The sequence below is a fragment of the Plecotus auritus genome, assembly GCF_963455305.1.
Source record: "Plecotus auritus genome assembly, chromosome: 1".
Classification (NCBI taxonomy): Eukaryota; Metazoa; Chordata; class Mammalia; order Chiroptera; family Vespertilionidae; genus Plecotus; species Plecotus auritus.
Window position 1 is genome coordinate 181486771 of NC_137770.1, and position 17912 is coordinate 181504682.

General features: G+C 37.7%; 1 protein-coding gene across 2 annotated transcripts in view; it reads left to right on the forward strand.

Annotated features, from left to right (window-relative positions):
- The window catches only part of UNC5C (unc-5 netrin receptor C), a 399186-nt gene that overhangs the window by 247929 nt on the left and 133345 nt on the right, over window positions 1–17912 (forward strand). For both annotated transcript variants that reach the window (XM_080644037.1, XM_080644038.1), the window contains exon 3: window positions 14702–14845. In XM_080644037.1, coding sequence (XP_080500163.1) covers window positions 14702–14845 — 144 coding nt within the window. The remainder of the gene's footprint in view (window positions 1–14701; window positions 14846–17912) is intronic.

Here is a 17912-nt window from a genome sequence, read left to right on the forward strand (position 1 = left end):
AATATAAATGCTTCTCTGTGTATCTAACAAGACTTGGCCGAATAAAAAATGATTTAATGATTTGGAGCTAAGCTCTAAATCATAGTGTTATCTGCGATGTGGGCTCTCTGTTCTTGAGTTCAGCAAAGAAAGAATTCCCAGCCAAGGACTCTAGCACAAGAGGAAGTTTATGTAGCATGCAAAAGGAAAGTACACTCAAAGAGAATAGTTGAGTGTGCTGCTTAGAGAGCTGCTCTGGCCTTGTAGAGAGAAAGTCACAGAAGTGAACCAAGTGGGCTGCTTGGACTCAGGAAACAAGTTACAGAGGCAAAAGAAGGGCCCTTAGAGATTAGGAGAAAAGGAAGCTAAGATACACACCTGAAGAAGGAAGATGCAGGGGCATGCACTGTGTCCTTTATCTTAAGAGTTTTTATCTGTTTTCTAAAGATAGTAATTTTAGGAGAGGTCTCAAGGGAGGATCTCAATATAATATTGATTGGCTTTCCAGGTGTATCCTTTAACATGCTGACTCATCAAAATGAGCTTATATGGTCAAGGTTTTGATCTCTACTGATGTGGTAGCTAGGGAAGGGGGTCATTGGTCATTGCATCTGTTCCTGATGTAGCCATGGTATCACTTCATCTGATTTTGCTGCTTGTCTGGGCCTAAACCTGAAACACAACTGAGGCCTAGATGTTATCTCTAGTTTGACCAAAACTCTGTCTCTGTGTACAACCAACCTGAGGCTTTGTTCCTAAGATGATTTTATGCTGATCAGAACCCCATTGTGCTGAGGGCTTCATGCTTAAGGGAGTGGTCGTGCAAGGGGGAAGAAGGCAGGTGAGTCAGGGTGCTGGATGAGGCCAGTCAGAATCAGCTATCTGTCTCAGTATCCCCATTCCACTTGCAAAGGAATTTTCCTAAGCTTCTTAATTTCCTGCCTCAATAGTAAAAATTGAACCAAAGTATCATGAGATTTATAAGTGTTTTCTTCATCCACTTATTCAATAGTCATTTATGAAGACCCATTGTGTTGTTCCAAGCACATTAGAGTATATCATTTAAGTCTGTGCTATGCTAAACTGCAGTAACAATTAGAACACCGCAAAATAGAATGGCTCAACCACAGTAGAATGGTACATCTGTCCTGCAGGAAGGTACCCTGTTTGCAGGACAGCACAGTTCCCTTTGGTCAGGCATGGACCCAGACACCTTCCATCTGTGGCTTTGCCATCCTCCTAGGCCTCATCCTCTTCTGCATCCAGCCAGCAGAAAAGGAAAGACAGCAAGGAGGACATCCACCTGCTTCTTCAGCAGCATGGCCAAGAAAAGTGATACGTTCCTTCCACTCACTGTCTAATGACTGGAATTGTTTCTGTGGCCACTTCTGAAACCAAGGAGGCTAGAAAATGTGATCAAGTCATGTTCCTAGGAAGAGGCAAGGAGCCGGCAGTCTTTGACATGCAGTCTGTCTATAAAAGTACTTTCCCTTACAGATTTCTTTTGATCTATCTTTTTTTAAGAACTATCTGTTCTTATTTTCCTGTTAGGTAAAAATCTTGTGAAGTACACTGGTAAAGAACTATGTGTTTTTATTGATTTAAACTAAGAAAATAAGAAATGTAAAGGCATGCCCAAAATTATTCATGATGGTAGCCAAGCTAAGACCAAAAATCTGGTTTATGTTCTTCCTTTTGGTCAAATATTCTGCTTTTCTACATTTAGCTCTTTCTATCAGTAAAAACTTGCACACCACAGAAAACAAACCCAAATTTATTTTTACTTGATAACTATGAATATTTTAATGTCATTAAAAATTCCATTCCTTGGGTTTTCTATTTAAGTAGTTGTATCAACTCTACTGGAGTAGGACTTCTAATAGGTCCAATTCTGCTCTGCCTCCTGGGCACACAGGAATACTGCAAGTCCTGGCATCCTTGCTATTCAGCCAAGCCAACTGATTACTTCTAGCCAACAGGCTGTGAGCTAAAGCTATGTCGCCATTGCTGAGCCAGGTCATTTAAGAGCAGGTATGAGCTTTCTATTCTCACTTTTCCTCACTCAGAGACCCTGGTAGCCATGATTATGAGGATGTAGATTCAACATAGATGCATCCTAAATCACTAAGAAAGCTCATGTGGGACAGCTTCCCTGGGGACTTTTGTGATAGAAAAATAAGTTTTTACTTTGTAAAGCCCCTGAAATGAGGGGTGTTATTTAATACACAGCATAGCATGAACCATTCCAGCTCCTGAAATTATATTAGCTTATTTAAGGGCTTATTCTGCTAAGTGTTTTACATGCATCACTTCATTTAATCCTTAAAACAACCCATTGAGTTAGGAATTTTGATTCTTATTTCCTATTAAGGAAAGTGATATTTAGTGAGGCAAAGGAACTTGCTCAATTTTATACATGTAGTCATTGCAAGAATCAGAATTTGAACCAAAACCTCTTCAAAGATCATACTCTTAATTAAGTTAATGGCCAAGGATTAATTAAAAATCAGGTTTTACTGGCATATCTGTAGCAGTATTATCTTCTGGAATTCTACCTAAAGCTTTGTGTTTATCAAAAATGAAGTATATCTAACTTACAATTATCAGAAGAGCAAGGAGACATTGTATTTTTAAAAAAGGGCAAGGAGTGAGAATTTAAGTGCTTTATACTTGGTTGCATTGTTTTTATTAAATTATCTCTCCCTTTGGAAAGTTAAAAGAATGATCTCAGAATATATAGAAATGTTTTGGAAATATCAGAACACATACAGATTGGGGGAAAAGTAGGTTTACAGTTGTGAGTATGTGGAAGTTTATTCTTGTATTATTATTTATTAATTATTGCATTATTTACGTGTATTATAACTGTAAACCTACTTTAGCCCACCCTTGTCATTATTTCTCAGACCCTACATAAAGCTAAAATTGAAAATTTGTGTTTCTGTAGAAGATCAAAATCCATAGTCTGGGCTTGAAAATATTAAATGCTATTATTTTTCATCATTGCTTGGAACTTCACACGTTAAATTTTTTCTTCTTGTTGTGAATTAGTCATGCTTATATGTTGGAGCTTTTAAAAGAAAGGATAAAGAATATTTTCATTGGTACTTAATCTATGTTTACTCATCTATTTTGAACAATTTTGGAGGCCCTAAAAAAGCATTATGATAACTACCCCCCCCACCCCCCATTCTTAGCGTAAATGCCAAGCATGTTCAAAGTTTAAGTAAAAAATTGTGTGTCGTGATGTGTTGTTGTTTTTTGACATGGTAGGAGCTACAGCTGCCATCATGACTCCAAGTTCCTTTCTTCTAAGACATAACTAGACACAACCACGTATATTTTCAATAAATGGGTATTAGAGTCCTGGGGAAATATTCTTCTATTAAATCAACAAATATTTATTGTATGCCTACAATATGGGTCAGGTATTATTCCAGGCCACAGTGACAGCATGTGACAAACAAAACCCTCTACCCTGATGGCACTCACATTCTAGTTGGAAAGTTAGAAGACATCACAGTGCTCATCAATTTTAGATCTTCATTTAAATATGAAAGTTTGCTTATCCTGCCCCAAATGACTCAGAGCTCACTCAGTAATTTCCATCCAGTCACTGAATGTCCTTGTCTCACCTGTATGGTGGAATGAGGATGTAAGGAATTCCTAATAGATGAGCTGTGCAAGCATTTCAGTTGCCAAAATAAGTGGACTCTTCCTTTATTTTGCACCAGTCCCGCCACCTGTACTTCAGTAGTGGGGGACCTAAGATATCAGTGAAATCCTGAGTGAACTGGCTGAAGTGTAAGAAATTTCAGGGCCATTCACTAGAACTGGTTCCTGCTGCTTGAACATCATGTCTAAATGTGGTAGCCATATCTGCATTTCCAGGGGCACTTAATGTCCCTACCCAGACCTAACTCTCCCAACTCTGTTGAAAAATTTTAAAGCCAGTTATTTCTTTCTCAGCTGGATAATATAATTTCTAATCAAGGTGCTCCTCCCATTAGTACCTCCAATGGTAACTTTGTGAATAGGATGTAGTTTCATTCTCAGAACAATTTTGACTTTCCAAAATGATTTTCCAAAAGTCTGATAGTAAATACAGGGTAGGAATTTATTTTCTTATCTAAATAAGTCAGTAGGTTATTGTTTAGTGGATGAATATTTGTCTAGCCCCCAGCTATAACAATATTTTTGGATGAGTTAAATTTTAAAGTTGGGTTTAGAAGTATATAAAGTATATACTTTATATACTTCTTTCATTAAGTATATAGAGGGAAGGTAGGGGAGGGTGGGGGTAAGAGGGAGAGATCAACCAAAGGACTTGTATGCATGCATATAAGCCTAACCAATGGACACAGACAACAGGGGGGTGAGGGCATAAGTGGGGGGGATGGGAGGGGTAATGGGGGAATAAGGACACATATTTAACACCTTAATCAATAAAGAAATTTAAAAAAATAGTATGAAATATATTGCTTTTAGTATAAACAAATAGCTGTCCCAAATATATATGATGTATGTGAACTGTTATGAATAGCAATGACTCCAGAGGTGATGGCTCTTAATTTTTTTCTAAATCATTTGGAGTAAGTACAAAAGGAAAGCCCAACAGGACGAGTAATTGCTGTTCTCTCTATACCTGGCACGTGCCTGGCTTTCATTGTCAGACAGTGTTTTCAGAGGGTCCAGAGCATTGCTGTTAACACTTCTGATTAATGACAATGTAAGATCAGGGATATGAAACAAAGTTTGTAATAATAATAATAATTAAACTTATTTAAGTAAATCAGATTAGTCTTGTTTACTGGTAGACACAGATTAATCTTCCTAAAGCATATGTCATTTTTTAAAATGTCATTTCACCAATTTACAATTTTCAGAGGCTCCCTGCTCCACACAACAAATTTCTCGAGCTCCCATTCAAGGCTCTCAGTGAATCTCTGTTCCATCGAATTCCGTTGTTTTATATAAACTACTCTCCCCTCTAGTATTCCATGCTTTTTCATCTTTGCCCTTTGGCTTCCTGCTATTCTCTCCTCCTGAAGTATCTCTGATTCCTCTCTAAATCTTTAAACCCAAACCATGCTATAGCATCACACTCAAATATTCCATTTCCCTGTTTCCCCTGATCACCCCCTCTCACCCATTTCACTACAGCTTTCTTCATAGGATTATTAGAATTTTTCAAACAATTACTTTTATTCAATAAATCAGTGTATGGAGAATGAAAACAAAATCACATTCAAAGCCATGATAAGATGAGGTTCTGTGTTTATGTTAACTATAAGATTCTGTGATTTAATAAATTTGGGGGAAATGTTGGCAATATAAATTAAACAGACATCTTTATGGCAGAGGTTCTGACCAATGCCTCAATATACCAATGAGCATGCTGAGCTTCTAAGAGGAGGGTGTACTAAACAGAAATCCCCAAACTCATTTGACCGGAGAACACTTTTTAGAGACACAGTTTGAGGGATATTTGGTGCAGTGAAAAGACTAAAAATATTGGATTTAGACAAGTGCTAAATCCTGATTTCAGGGGAGAAACCAAGATGGCGGCATAGGTAAGCACCTAAACTGCTGCCTCGCACAACAATTTCAAAACTACAACTAAAAGACAGAACGACACCATCCAGAACCACAGGAAAGCTGGCTGAGTGAAAATTCTACAACTAGAAGGAAAGAGAAAAGCTCACAGAGAATTGGAGGTACGGCAAAGGGTCTTTGTGCGCGCAGAGAGGAAGGGCGGCTGGGAGCCTGGCTGACTTTCTCTGGCGGAAGGGGGAAGGAAGCCCCCAACCGCACTGAACCCCAGTTCTGACTGCACTGAACCCCAGTTCCGGGCAAGCCCCTGGGGACCTATGCTCTTGTGGGGGGAGTCTGGACTCTCGGGCGGAGACTCAGGAGCTAGGGAAGGCAGAAGTCTGAAGGCGCGCGCGTGGAGCTGGGGAAGGCAGAAGTCTGAAGGCGCGCCCGTGGAGCTGGGGAAGGCAGAAGTCTGAAGGCGCGCGTGTGCCAGTACGCACAAAGGCTGCGGAGGTTGCCACAGGCTTTCCCTAGTGGAAGGGAGTCAGAGGCTCCTGACTGCACTGAGCCCCAGTTCTGACTGCACTGGACCCCAGTTCCAGGCGAGCCCCTGGGGACCCACGCTCTTGTGGGGGGAGTCTGGACTCTCGGGCGGAGACTCGGGAGCCGGGGAAGGCGGAGGACTGGAGGCGCGCACGTGCGCGCAAGGGCAAGGCTGACGGGAAGCCAAGACTGAGACTCCACCCCATCCAAGCTGAGCACAGAGGCTATTGCAATTTGGCAAGTCTAATCCTATAAGGCTGTCTCCAGCACCGAACTTCTCCCAGCATAGACACAGCTGATCCTTACAGCCAACTGGCCTGGAGGTCAATTCTTCCCAGTGATACCAACAACAATCAAGACTTAATTACAACAAGGCTGTACACACAGTCCACAAAGGGGTGCACCAAGAGTGTCCACCTCAGGTTAACTGGGGAGGCTGACCCACTGGGCCATATTGGAAACCTAGCACACAAATCTACCTTACCAACTCAGGGAAGCAGTGAAAATGCGGCGTCAAAGAATCAGATCACAAACGAAAGAAATGGAGGAAAACAAACGATTGGATATAGAATTCAAAACCACGGATATAAGGCTTTTCAAGAATATCCTAGAAAAGGCCAATAAATATAACGAGACCCTCGAAGATATGAAAAAGGACCAACTAGAAATTAAACATACACTGACTGAAATAAAAAATATTATACAGAGACCCAAAAACAGACTAGAGGAACACAAAAATCAAGTCAAAGAATTGAAATACAAAGAAGCAAAAAACGCTCAACCGAAAAAGCAAAAAGCAAAAAAAAAAAAAATCCAAAAAGTTGAAGATAGTGTAAGAAGACTCTGGGACAACTTCAAGCATACCAACATCAGAATTATGGGGGTGCCAGAAGAAGAGAGAGAGCAAGATACTGAAAACCTATTTGAAGAAATAATGACCGAAAACTTCCCCCACCTGGTGAAAGAAATAGACTTACAAGTCCAGGAAGCGCACAGAACCCCAAACAAAAGGAATCCAAAGAGGACCACACCAAGACACATCATAATTAAAATGCCAAGAGCAAAAGACAAAGAGAGAATATTAAAAGCAGCAAGAGAAAAACAGTTAGTTACCTACAAGGGAGCACCCATACGACTGTCAGCTGATTTCTCAACAGAAACTATGCAGGCCAGATGGGAGTGGCAAGAAATTTTCAATGTGATGAATAGCAAGAACCTACAACCAAGATTACTCTACCCAGCAAAGCTATCATTCAGAATTGAAGGGCAGATAAAGAGCTTCACAGATAAGACAAAGCTAAAGGAGTTCATCACCACCAAACCAGTATTATATGAAATGCTGAAAGGTATTCTTAAAGAAGAGGAAGAAGAAAAAAGTAAAGAGAAAAATTATGAACAACAAATACATATCTATCAACAAGTGAACCTAAAAATCAAGTGAATTAAAAACCTGAGGAACAGAATAATCTGGTGAATATAATAGAATCAGGGGCATAGAAAGGGAGTGGACTGATAATTCTCAGGGGGAAAGGGGCATGGGGGGTTCATGAAGAGACTGGACAAAAATCATACACCTATGGATGAGGACAGTGTAGGGGAGGTAAGGGCAGAAGGTGGGGTGGGAACTGGGTGGAGGGGAGCTATGGGGGGGAAAAGGAGAAACAATTGTAATAATCTGAATAAAGATTTATTTAAAAAAAATAAAAATAAATAAATAAAATGCCCCTGGTGATCAGAATGATCACTTTATCTGCAAAATAAATAAATAAATAAATAAATCCTGATTTCAGTAATTATTGCCTGTGTAAAATATTGTTTCAATTCTGACATCTGCTACTTGCCCATATTAAAGATATAGCAATACTAATCCTCAAGGTTTATTATACAGGTTAATTGAGACACATGGTAGATACTCAATAAATACCACTTACCTTTACTCTTCTGAATTAGAATTAAATTTACTTAATATCTGGAATTTACCAACACTGTGTGTTATTGCTACAAAAATACAAATTATTCACTCATTACTATATTGATATACAATGCATATGAGAGAGTTCCTTTACTCAGTAAACTTCTACTTTTATCTCTAGTATTAGAGAGTACACTTTGAAGAATCCATAAGCAATTCATCTCTATAGCTATCTTGGAAATTACTGTGCACAAAATATATGCTCAAGAACTACCTCCACAATGAAATGTTGGAATGACAGAAATCTTCTCTGTCTTCTTTACCACTGTATTCGCAGTGCATAGAGGAGTGCACGGCATGTAGAATCTCAATAAATACTTATTGAATGAATAAATGAACAAGAGTAATTCACATGTATACAGTCAACAAGAACATGTTATTATTCCCCACTCTTTTTGACAGGAATCTTTTTTAAAGTTTTGCTAAAATTGCTTCCATTAATATTACTAATAAATTACATGAAATTATGGTACTTAGAAATGCATGTTGTTAGATTTAGATAATTATTAAACACTATACTTTTGAAAAAAGTTTTTGAATTATACATTCATATATATATATCTGTGTATATATATGTATATACACACACATACATATACATAAACATATAGTAAGTTAGGTGTTTAATGAAAAATATTTAGGAAGAGTAATGCATTTGCTATCTTAATGGAATATGCTCTGTCCTTCCAAATTAAACAAATTACCGTCATATTTTCACAAAGTTGCTCCTTTATATTTTAAAGAACATTGACACACATGGCAGAGGTAAATTACAAAAAGCATTTTAGTTTCCATTTTGATCTCAGAAAGGCTTCTTGAAATAGAGATTAAACAGGGTTTTTTATCACCAAAGGTAAGGACAGGAATTAAAGGGTGGGCTAAAGCAGATAGGATTAATTTCTATCAACTCATTACTAGTACAACTCTATATGTAAGAAATAATATTTTGCATACCCACACTCCAAATACCCTTCATATTTTCATCTCTAAGCTTGATGGTGGCTGAAAAGGAAAGGGAAAATGGTGTTAATTGTCACTATATTTTAACATTTGTCACAATTTTAACATCATTTTGCAATTAAAATTTCAAGTTTCAAGAGGAAAAACTGAATTTATATATGGTTGCTATATAGCTTTCTAGAAGTCTCCTCATCCCAGATGAACAATCAATGAATATTTTCTTCTCAGTTCTAGACAAAACAAAAATGTAAAACAAAACAAAACAAAAAAACAAACAAAAAAAACAGGTCCTCATTGGACACAGGATGTCAGACAGAACTAAGTGACCAGAACCCACCACATAAAAAGGAATCAAGTCAATGACCTAGGTATGAAATATTTCCAAACAAATTCCTTGAACCATTCAGTCCCAGCCGTGTCATCCTTTAACTTTTCAGTAAATTGGTCTGGATCACAAAGACAGTAAATGTAACTGAAACAAAATTGTACTCATGATAAATCTAATGCACCAGTAAGTTCTAATTCCCAATTACACAAAGTAATTTTAGTTAATTAGACAGTCTACTTATATATTAAATATTATATTAAAAATTTGAGGAAAACATTTCAGAGAAAAGTTTGTAAATTATGTGTCCACAATGTCTCCTTTTCCGGATGTAGTTTAAAGGTTGCCAGATGAGTTCATGTAACATGAAACAGTGTCTTAATTATAAAGTTCTTCCTTTCAAGCCATCATATTTTGATTATTTTAGTGAGTTACAAATTGTGAAAATAATTGTCAGTTTTTATGGCATGACATCCTTCTAAATAATTATGGTGTTTTGTGTGGTTTCATTTATATTAAGAGATCTAGAACTGATATGTTTCATATTTTAGATCATATTAGTGAAAACTAATAGGATTAGGCTCTGGTAGAAAACATAAAAAAGAGACCACACTAATTCAATAAAGTGTAATATATTTCAGAACATCCCTACCTGCAGTTTTGTACATTGTCGACCAACCCCTAACTGTGAATGTATCGTAATGAGATTTTGTCCAGTGACCTCTGTAGCTCTTCTAGCAATACGAAGAGGGTGGGAGTGATTCTGCAGAACATGATATCTCAGAACTTCAATTTGCCAGATGAAAGATAAAGCAATTAAGAGGAATGAGAAGTACAACTCAGGCATCTAAATCTAACGTGGGGCCAGGATGCTTTTTAGTGAAACATACATGGGATATCAGAAGGTACAAATTTAATAGCCATATTTTAAAAAATCTTTTAGGATGATGCATGATTTTTTAAATATCACTTAATAGCCCAGCCAGCATGGCTCAGTGGTTGAGCATCTACCTATGAACCAGGAGGTCACAGTTTGATGCCCAGTCAGGGCATATGCCCGGGGTTGCAGGCTGGATTGCCAGTGTGGGTTGTGCAAGAGGCAGCCGATCAAAGATTCTCACTCATCATTGATGTTTCTATCTCTCTCTCCCTCTCCTTCCCTCTCTGAAATCAATATAAATATTTATAAATAAAAAAGTAAGTAAATAAATATCACCTAATAAATAAGATAAATTAACAGCTGAAGGCTGTAGGTGAAGTTTAATCCATCTTTACATTACTGGAATTTAATGTAATTTTGACATTCATGGACTTTTCATAGCTGTTGGAAGCATTTTAGGTTACATTTCTGGGGGAATATGGATCATGTTTGAAATAATTATACTACAGGATTCATCATGTATTTGTGATCCCTTTATAGTGTTCTCTTAAAAAAACAGCACTATTTGTGGTGCCTGAGCACTCTTATGAAATTAAAATTGTGCTAGAGATAAGGTATACATGTCAATTAGCAGATATTATTGCCATAATCGTGGATAACCTCACAACAATCCAACCAGAGAGTTGCACTTGCATCTGAATTTTTAAAATCATTTGAAACTCCCTATTAACAAGTGCATATTTGTACTCATTATAAGACTTCTTGGTATGCCATGCTAATTACTTTTCTGCACTCTGGTTCCCAAACCACAATGAATCCTATTATAAAAGCAAATCACTGCAAACTTCAAACAACATGCCTCCTTGAGATGCCACTATTAAAGGAAGAACAGTGATGGGAAGTCTTTGATGTTATCAGATGTGATGGGAAATACACATTTGTATTTGAGTAAGTCCTGTAGATTGAAGCATTTCCTCCCCACCTTTAAATAACCTGAAACCAATTTCAAGTTCCCAAATGCTCTTCAAAGCAGCCCGCATTGGAAGTAATGCTGATGGCATTTCAAATTTCAAGGCAGCTTGTTTTTTTCTGTCTCAAGACTTCAAGCAGATTTGCAATTTTACTTTCAGAGAGAAAGTATATTACCTGCTTTTACCCACACCACTAGCTTCTGGTTTGATGAGTGAAATGGGATAGGGAGTAAGTGTACCTGTGGTAATGAAAAGGTGGTATGTAACCAAGGAGCTCAGAGGTTGAGTAATGCAGCCGTTTCTAAGGCATTCTAAGCTGTGTTTAATTACTTTGTGTTCAGTTCTTTCTTGTTCTTGTGTTGTTGACCAAAATTTGGAATGTAATCTTTGAGCATGTGGTAGGACAACTGTACACAACTGTTATCTATCCCCTTCTGAATGGGGCGTCTGAGAAGCTGAGGACGAAAATTGGTGTGTGCTTGACTCCAGCGCCCACAGGGAGCCTGGGCCACACAATTCAGAACATTCATACTATGAGTAATTCCTGTACAGGAGGGTCAGTCTGTGGCTTCTTAAAAGGCTTCAGATCCGTGGTCAGTAGAATGTACTTGAGCTAAAAGGTTACACTGGCCCTAGTAAAGTTCCCCTAGCATTTAATTAGGTTTCCTGTAATTGCTTTAAGTAAAAGGGGTGAGGGGAATGAAACCTAAAGTTATCATCTTGGGGCAGAAAATATGTGTATGTGGTTTTAATATCCTGAGCCCATTTGCGGCTGCTCTGCATTTTGGAAAGAGCCGTAATAGGTCTAAGGAAACACAGACAGCAAGTTTATCAGCCCTTTGGTGACTGTAAATTACTGCAACAACTTTATAGGAAGAGCTTTGTTTCCAGTAAGTGAATTTCTGCACGGAGAGAGAAGGTATAAACAAGCAAAACAGGCAAAAGTATTAAACACCAGAAAGTGGAATTTTTTAAAAGGTGGGGGGAGGGATAAAAAAGCGGTGATCCATCTTTGCATGGATTTCTAGATATCGGGGAAAATGACAATAATTACAATAAGATAGGAAAATGAGGGGCTTAGGCAGGGGCCAGGAAGGAGGAAGGAAAGTAGTATTTGCTGATAAATTGGAATTTTTGCTGTGGAGGATATTTTGTTATTTGGACATTGGCTAAAATATATACTAATCTTTTCATAGAGGAGTGAGGAATTGGGATATTCCAGTTACTTGAAAAAGAATTTTAAGTTGATCATTATATAAACATAAGAGAATTACTAATTTTCAAAATAATGTTAAGTATACTCAGTAAGTCTTGACAATAGACTTGCCCCCTCAGGGTCTTTCCTTGACTGAGGATTGTAAAACCCACTTTCCTGGGCTTTATCTCAGTTCAGAGATTCTTGAATGGACCTAAGGGCTTAGTCATTCCTGTGACTCAAGTCCCATCAGCTATTGATTGGGAATATTGTTTATTCCCCAGTGGGTCAGCAACTACTTTTATTGGGTAAGTGTCCGTTTCCCTAAGTGCTGTTATCCTTGGTTTTTAGGGTAAGTTCTGCGTTACCTTTTTTTTTTTTTTTTATCTTTAGATGACACCCTTTTCATGTCACCTATACCAAGAAGTCATAATCAAACATTTTAAGAAATCATAACTTTGAGGCACTAATTAAACTCCAAAGAACCAGTTAAACTGTATATCGTACTTATCATATATGTATTTTTAAAAAAATTCATCTGATTATATCATCTACTTGCTTAAAACAATTTAATAATATCCATAATCTCAGGAAGAAATTAAAAATCCTAATCATGCTATACAACAGTGGTTCTCAAACTATAGCATGCATCAGAATTCTTGGAGGGTTTGTTAAAATACAGATTGCTGTGCTTGATTCTCACGGTTATTTATCCAGTGAGTCTGAAGTGGGGCCCAAGAATTCACATTTGCAACAAATTCCAGGTGATGTTAGCACAGCTGTACTGGGGTCCACATTGAGAACCACTGGTCTACAAGACTGTGTAAAAACTGGTTTCTTTCTCATCTCTAGCTGCATCCATGCCATTATTCTCTGTGTCTGGGGCTTGTCTTCTCCCGGGACCTCAATCTTCCCATTCTCTTTCCTGCTTCTTTCCATATGCCCTGTCCCTCTCCCCATATAATTTAATAAACATAATTCATGTTGGGTCTTTTATTCCCCTTGTTATCCATTCTGTGTCCCTATATGTCTCCTTTGCAGCACTGAAGACAATTATAATTAAATAATAAATTATACAATCTGTAGTTAATATGTTCCTTCCTCACAATAATATCAGTTCATTGAGGAAAATCACCATCTTACTCTCATTTCCCAACAGCCTACTGCAGTGTCTTTTATATAATGGATACATAATAAATATTTGTTGAATGAATGAATGAATGGATGGATGGTAGAAAGCAATATGTTTAAACTTTCTTCCTGTGCTCATACTTGATGCAGAGCAAATTCTTCTACTCCCCAAGGGTGCCCCTGTTAGTGTCTCTCAATAGACACTCCATCTGGAAAGTGCAAGTTCAGTCTCTAGGAGAAATGACAGTCACGCACATATATCTTGTAGATCTCTGTTGTTGCTCATTGCAAAGATGCAAACTGCAGAATGAATCTCTGAAATAGGCTTTGAATCCTCAAGATAAACACCCCTAAAATGAAAATCCCAGATTCTCAGTACAATTTATGTTATGTAGGATTACGTAATTCTGTGAAACAAATTCTAAGTATTTGAGCATTTTAGCTGGAGACCACTTTATCTTTAACAGGATTTTGATTACATTACAATTATAGAGAAACATTTGGGCTTTCAAAATATTATGCCTGAAAACCTTAAAGTCATACATACTTTGGATAGAATAGCAGAGGTTTGATACCTGGGGCTCCTATATCTTTCAAGAAAAAGTGTGCCTAATAACTGAAACACATCTGCTAACATAATTTAATTGTTAAATAATCACCACATATTTATAAATTACTTGCTGATATGATAAAATGTGATATATAGGTATACATATTTCTAACTTATGCACTTATGATTATAGTTTTAGGTGGTTCTCTCTCATTTCATGTGAACTAAATCTTCTTAGGAAGATTTAGATCTCTAATTCTGTGTATAGCATGTGGGTCTCTTACCCACAGCCTATATAATTGAGGTAGAATCCTTAGAAGCTGTGAAATTCAAGTTCACATTTAAATATACAGGAGGAAATAACTTGGTGGAGGATGATTATTAGGCCATATGGGGAAAAGTGTAATTTTGTGGAATAATAGATCTTCACTTTCATCTTCTGATGAATCCAGAAGATTTGAGAAAGCAAATAAGAGAATGAAAAAGTTTTGAGTCAAGTTACTGGAGCCAGAGAAAAATCAGAGGAGATGAGAGGCAATATCTGGGATGTTGATCTACAGCATCAAGAAGGATCATGGAGTTGAAAAAAGCATGGTATGATGTTTTGTATTTCCTTAGTACAAACCTTCTCCTGACTTAAATCTTCCTTTCTCTGGTTAGGTCTCATTGTCCGGGAAGTGAGCATTGAGATTTCACGCCAACAAGTGGAAGAACTCTTTGGGCCTGATGATTATTGGTGCCAGTGTGTGGCCTGGAGCTCAGCGGGCACCACCAAGAGCCGGAAGGCCTACGTGCGCATCGCATGTGAGTCATTGAGCATGGACCCTGTGGGTCTGCAGGGGCCGGTGGAATGTGGGCAAATTTAGAATGCAGCTGCTCTAGCATCAAAGAAACCTGGTCAAAAATGGCTCTCAGATTTCTGCATTTGAGCTACACTTTTCCCTTAAGTCAGCAGAATATTATTAATTTTTGTTTGTTTGTTTGTTTGTTTCAAGGCACTGAGTAGTTTTCCTTTTGGGCCATGAAAAAAAAAATAGTGCTACTTTCAAAAGATTCTGATATTTTGAAAATCTGGTAATAATTAGGTTATGGGAAAACCAACTATATTCCTTTAATGAGTTTATGCTGCCAATTTAAGACAATGTTGACTATATTTGCTATTGGGGACAAAGATTACCCAGACAAAGCTTCTCTGTTTATTTTGGAAACGTTCTACTGCATCAAAATTACCACTATTTTCCACGCTGTGTTAATTTCTAGAGTATTCATGTTCAGGGAGAGGTTCAGCAGTGCCACACAAAAAGGGTTGTATAATCAGATCAATGTTGAAAATACACCCCCCCTTTTTTTTTTTGGCCAAAGTTATAGAAGTTTCTTCATTGCAGAACTTCCCAGATTCTTTAATATGCTGGTGTTAATATACTAGTATGCTATTATTATCCCCCAAAGGAGATATAGCCTGCAGCTCTTTCTACAGACTCCTTTTCTCAAGGAATACTACTCACATCCTGAGCAGCATGAATGCTGCTATAATCTGCTTTAAGGTTCCATTTTGAGAAATTTTCTCAAGTATGAAACCAAAACTTACAATCCATGCCAGTTTTATTCTCTGAACCCCTTTGGAGGTCTGCATTTTTCTAAATCCCTCTTTGTGGCAGATGTCAATATCACTTATCTCTACGGTGTCACTAAGTTTCCAATAGTCCTGGCTTACATGCTTCCCCAATTCCATACTTGCCTCTTCCTTCCCTTCACCATGATGTAGACCACAACCACTGTAAATACTTCCCAGTTAGTGTTTGGGGCTCAAGCCTTTGCCCTCCTCCAACCTTCTTCCATAGTACCACAAATGCAATCTTCCTAAAATCCAGGCCTCATCTCATCTCTCCCTGCTTAAAATTTACAGGGGCTCCTGTGAAAAGTCAACATTCCTTATAATGGCATATATCATTATGTTAGTGTTTTAAGGCTGCCAAAACAAAGCACCACAGAGCAGGTGGATTAAACAACAGAAATGTCTTTTCTCACTGTTCTGAAAGCTAGAAGTCTGAGATCAAGATGCCAACAGTATTGATTTCTTTTGAAGCCTCTGTCCTTGGCTTGTAGATAGTCCTCTTTTCTGTGTCTTCACATGGACTTTCCTCTGTAATAGTCCAGGTTCAGATTTCTCTTCTTAATATGATTATTAGTCATTTCATCCTGTATTGCTCAGTGATTGAGCGTTGACCCAGGAACCAAGAGATCACACTTCGATTCCTGGTAAGGCCACATGCCCAGGTTTCTGGCTCAGTGGGAGCGTGCAGGAGGCAGCTAATCAATGACGTTTCCTCTCTCATCGATGTTTCCATCTTTCTATCTCTCTCCCTTCCTCTCTCTCTAAAAATCAACAATAAAAACATTAAAAAAAAAAAAACACTAGTAGTCATTTTTTAATTAGGGCCACCCTAAGGCCTCATTTTAACTTAATTACACCTTGAAAGGCCTTATCTCCAAATAAAATCATATTCCGAGGTACTGGGGATTAGGACTTCAGCACACAAATTTTGGGAGACACAACACAGCCCATAACTACATATTTCATGTTTTATATATCCAGCCTATGTTTCCAACTCTGACCACAAAGAATTTCTCCATATTAATCATGCTACATTAGAAATATCTTGATTTCTATGCTTTCCAACAATTGTTCATACTGAAGGATCTCACCCTTCTCTTACTTCCCTTCATTATTTGTAAAAAGTCAATTATTTAACAAATATTTAGCAAACATGTTGTCTTTCTTAGAACAATTGTAGGTATTTGGTATGGTATGAAACAAACAAACAAAAAAAGTGATGATCCCTGCCCTCTTGGAGCTTATGTTCTGGTGAGGAAGGGAAAACTATAAATCTAATCAATAATAATCAGGTACACACAATTGGTAAGTTCTATGAACAAAGCAAGAAATGGTACTAAGCAGTGCTATGAGGTAGTGTTCAAGGAAGTCTTCAGGAAGAAGTTGGCAATTGAAGGAACCTGAAGAAGGAGAGGGAGGGAGTCAGGCAGAGGGAACAGCAAGTTGGAGAAGTATGGATGGATATCCTGAGGCAGAAGGCAGGCCAGCTCCAAGAAAACCACATTGGCCACAGTGGCTGGAAAAGACTGAATGAGAGGAGACTCCTGCATGAGCAGAGAAAAGTAAGGTATGGAGACATATGTAATACTTTCAACAATAAAGATTAAAAAAATAATAATAATTAGCCCTAGCCAGTTTTTCTCAGTGGATAGAGCATCATCCTGCAGACTGACGGGTCCCTGAATGGATATCTTGGTTGCAGGCTTGATTCCTGGCCCTGGTCAGGGCACATGCGGGTTGATGTGTTTCTCTCACATTAATGTTTCTCTCTCTGCCTTTCCCCCTCCCTTCCACTCTAAAAATTAATAGAAAAATATCCTCAGGTGATGATTAACCAAAAAAGTTAAAATTAAAATAAAAAATAATAATGAGGCAAAATTAATTTTGAAAATATATTTTATTTAGTGCAGTCTTTCTAAATAACCAATATAAACAAGTAATAAACACAATTTATTTCCATACTAATCCTTGAGATCTGGTGTGCTTACATCAACAGTACTTCTCAATTAAAAGTAGCCACAGATCAATTGCTCAAGAGCCACATGTGCTTGGTATTGGGCAGATGAGTTCTAAAAGAATGATAATTAGGGAAGCGCTGTTCCAATTAACTTTATTTTTCACCTCAGTTAGGTGCCATTTTCTTTTATGGTGACAATACTTAAGATCTACTGTCTTAGAAAATTTCAAGTATATAATATGGTATTATTAACAATAGTTACCATGCTGTATATTACATTGCCAGAATTTACTCATCAT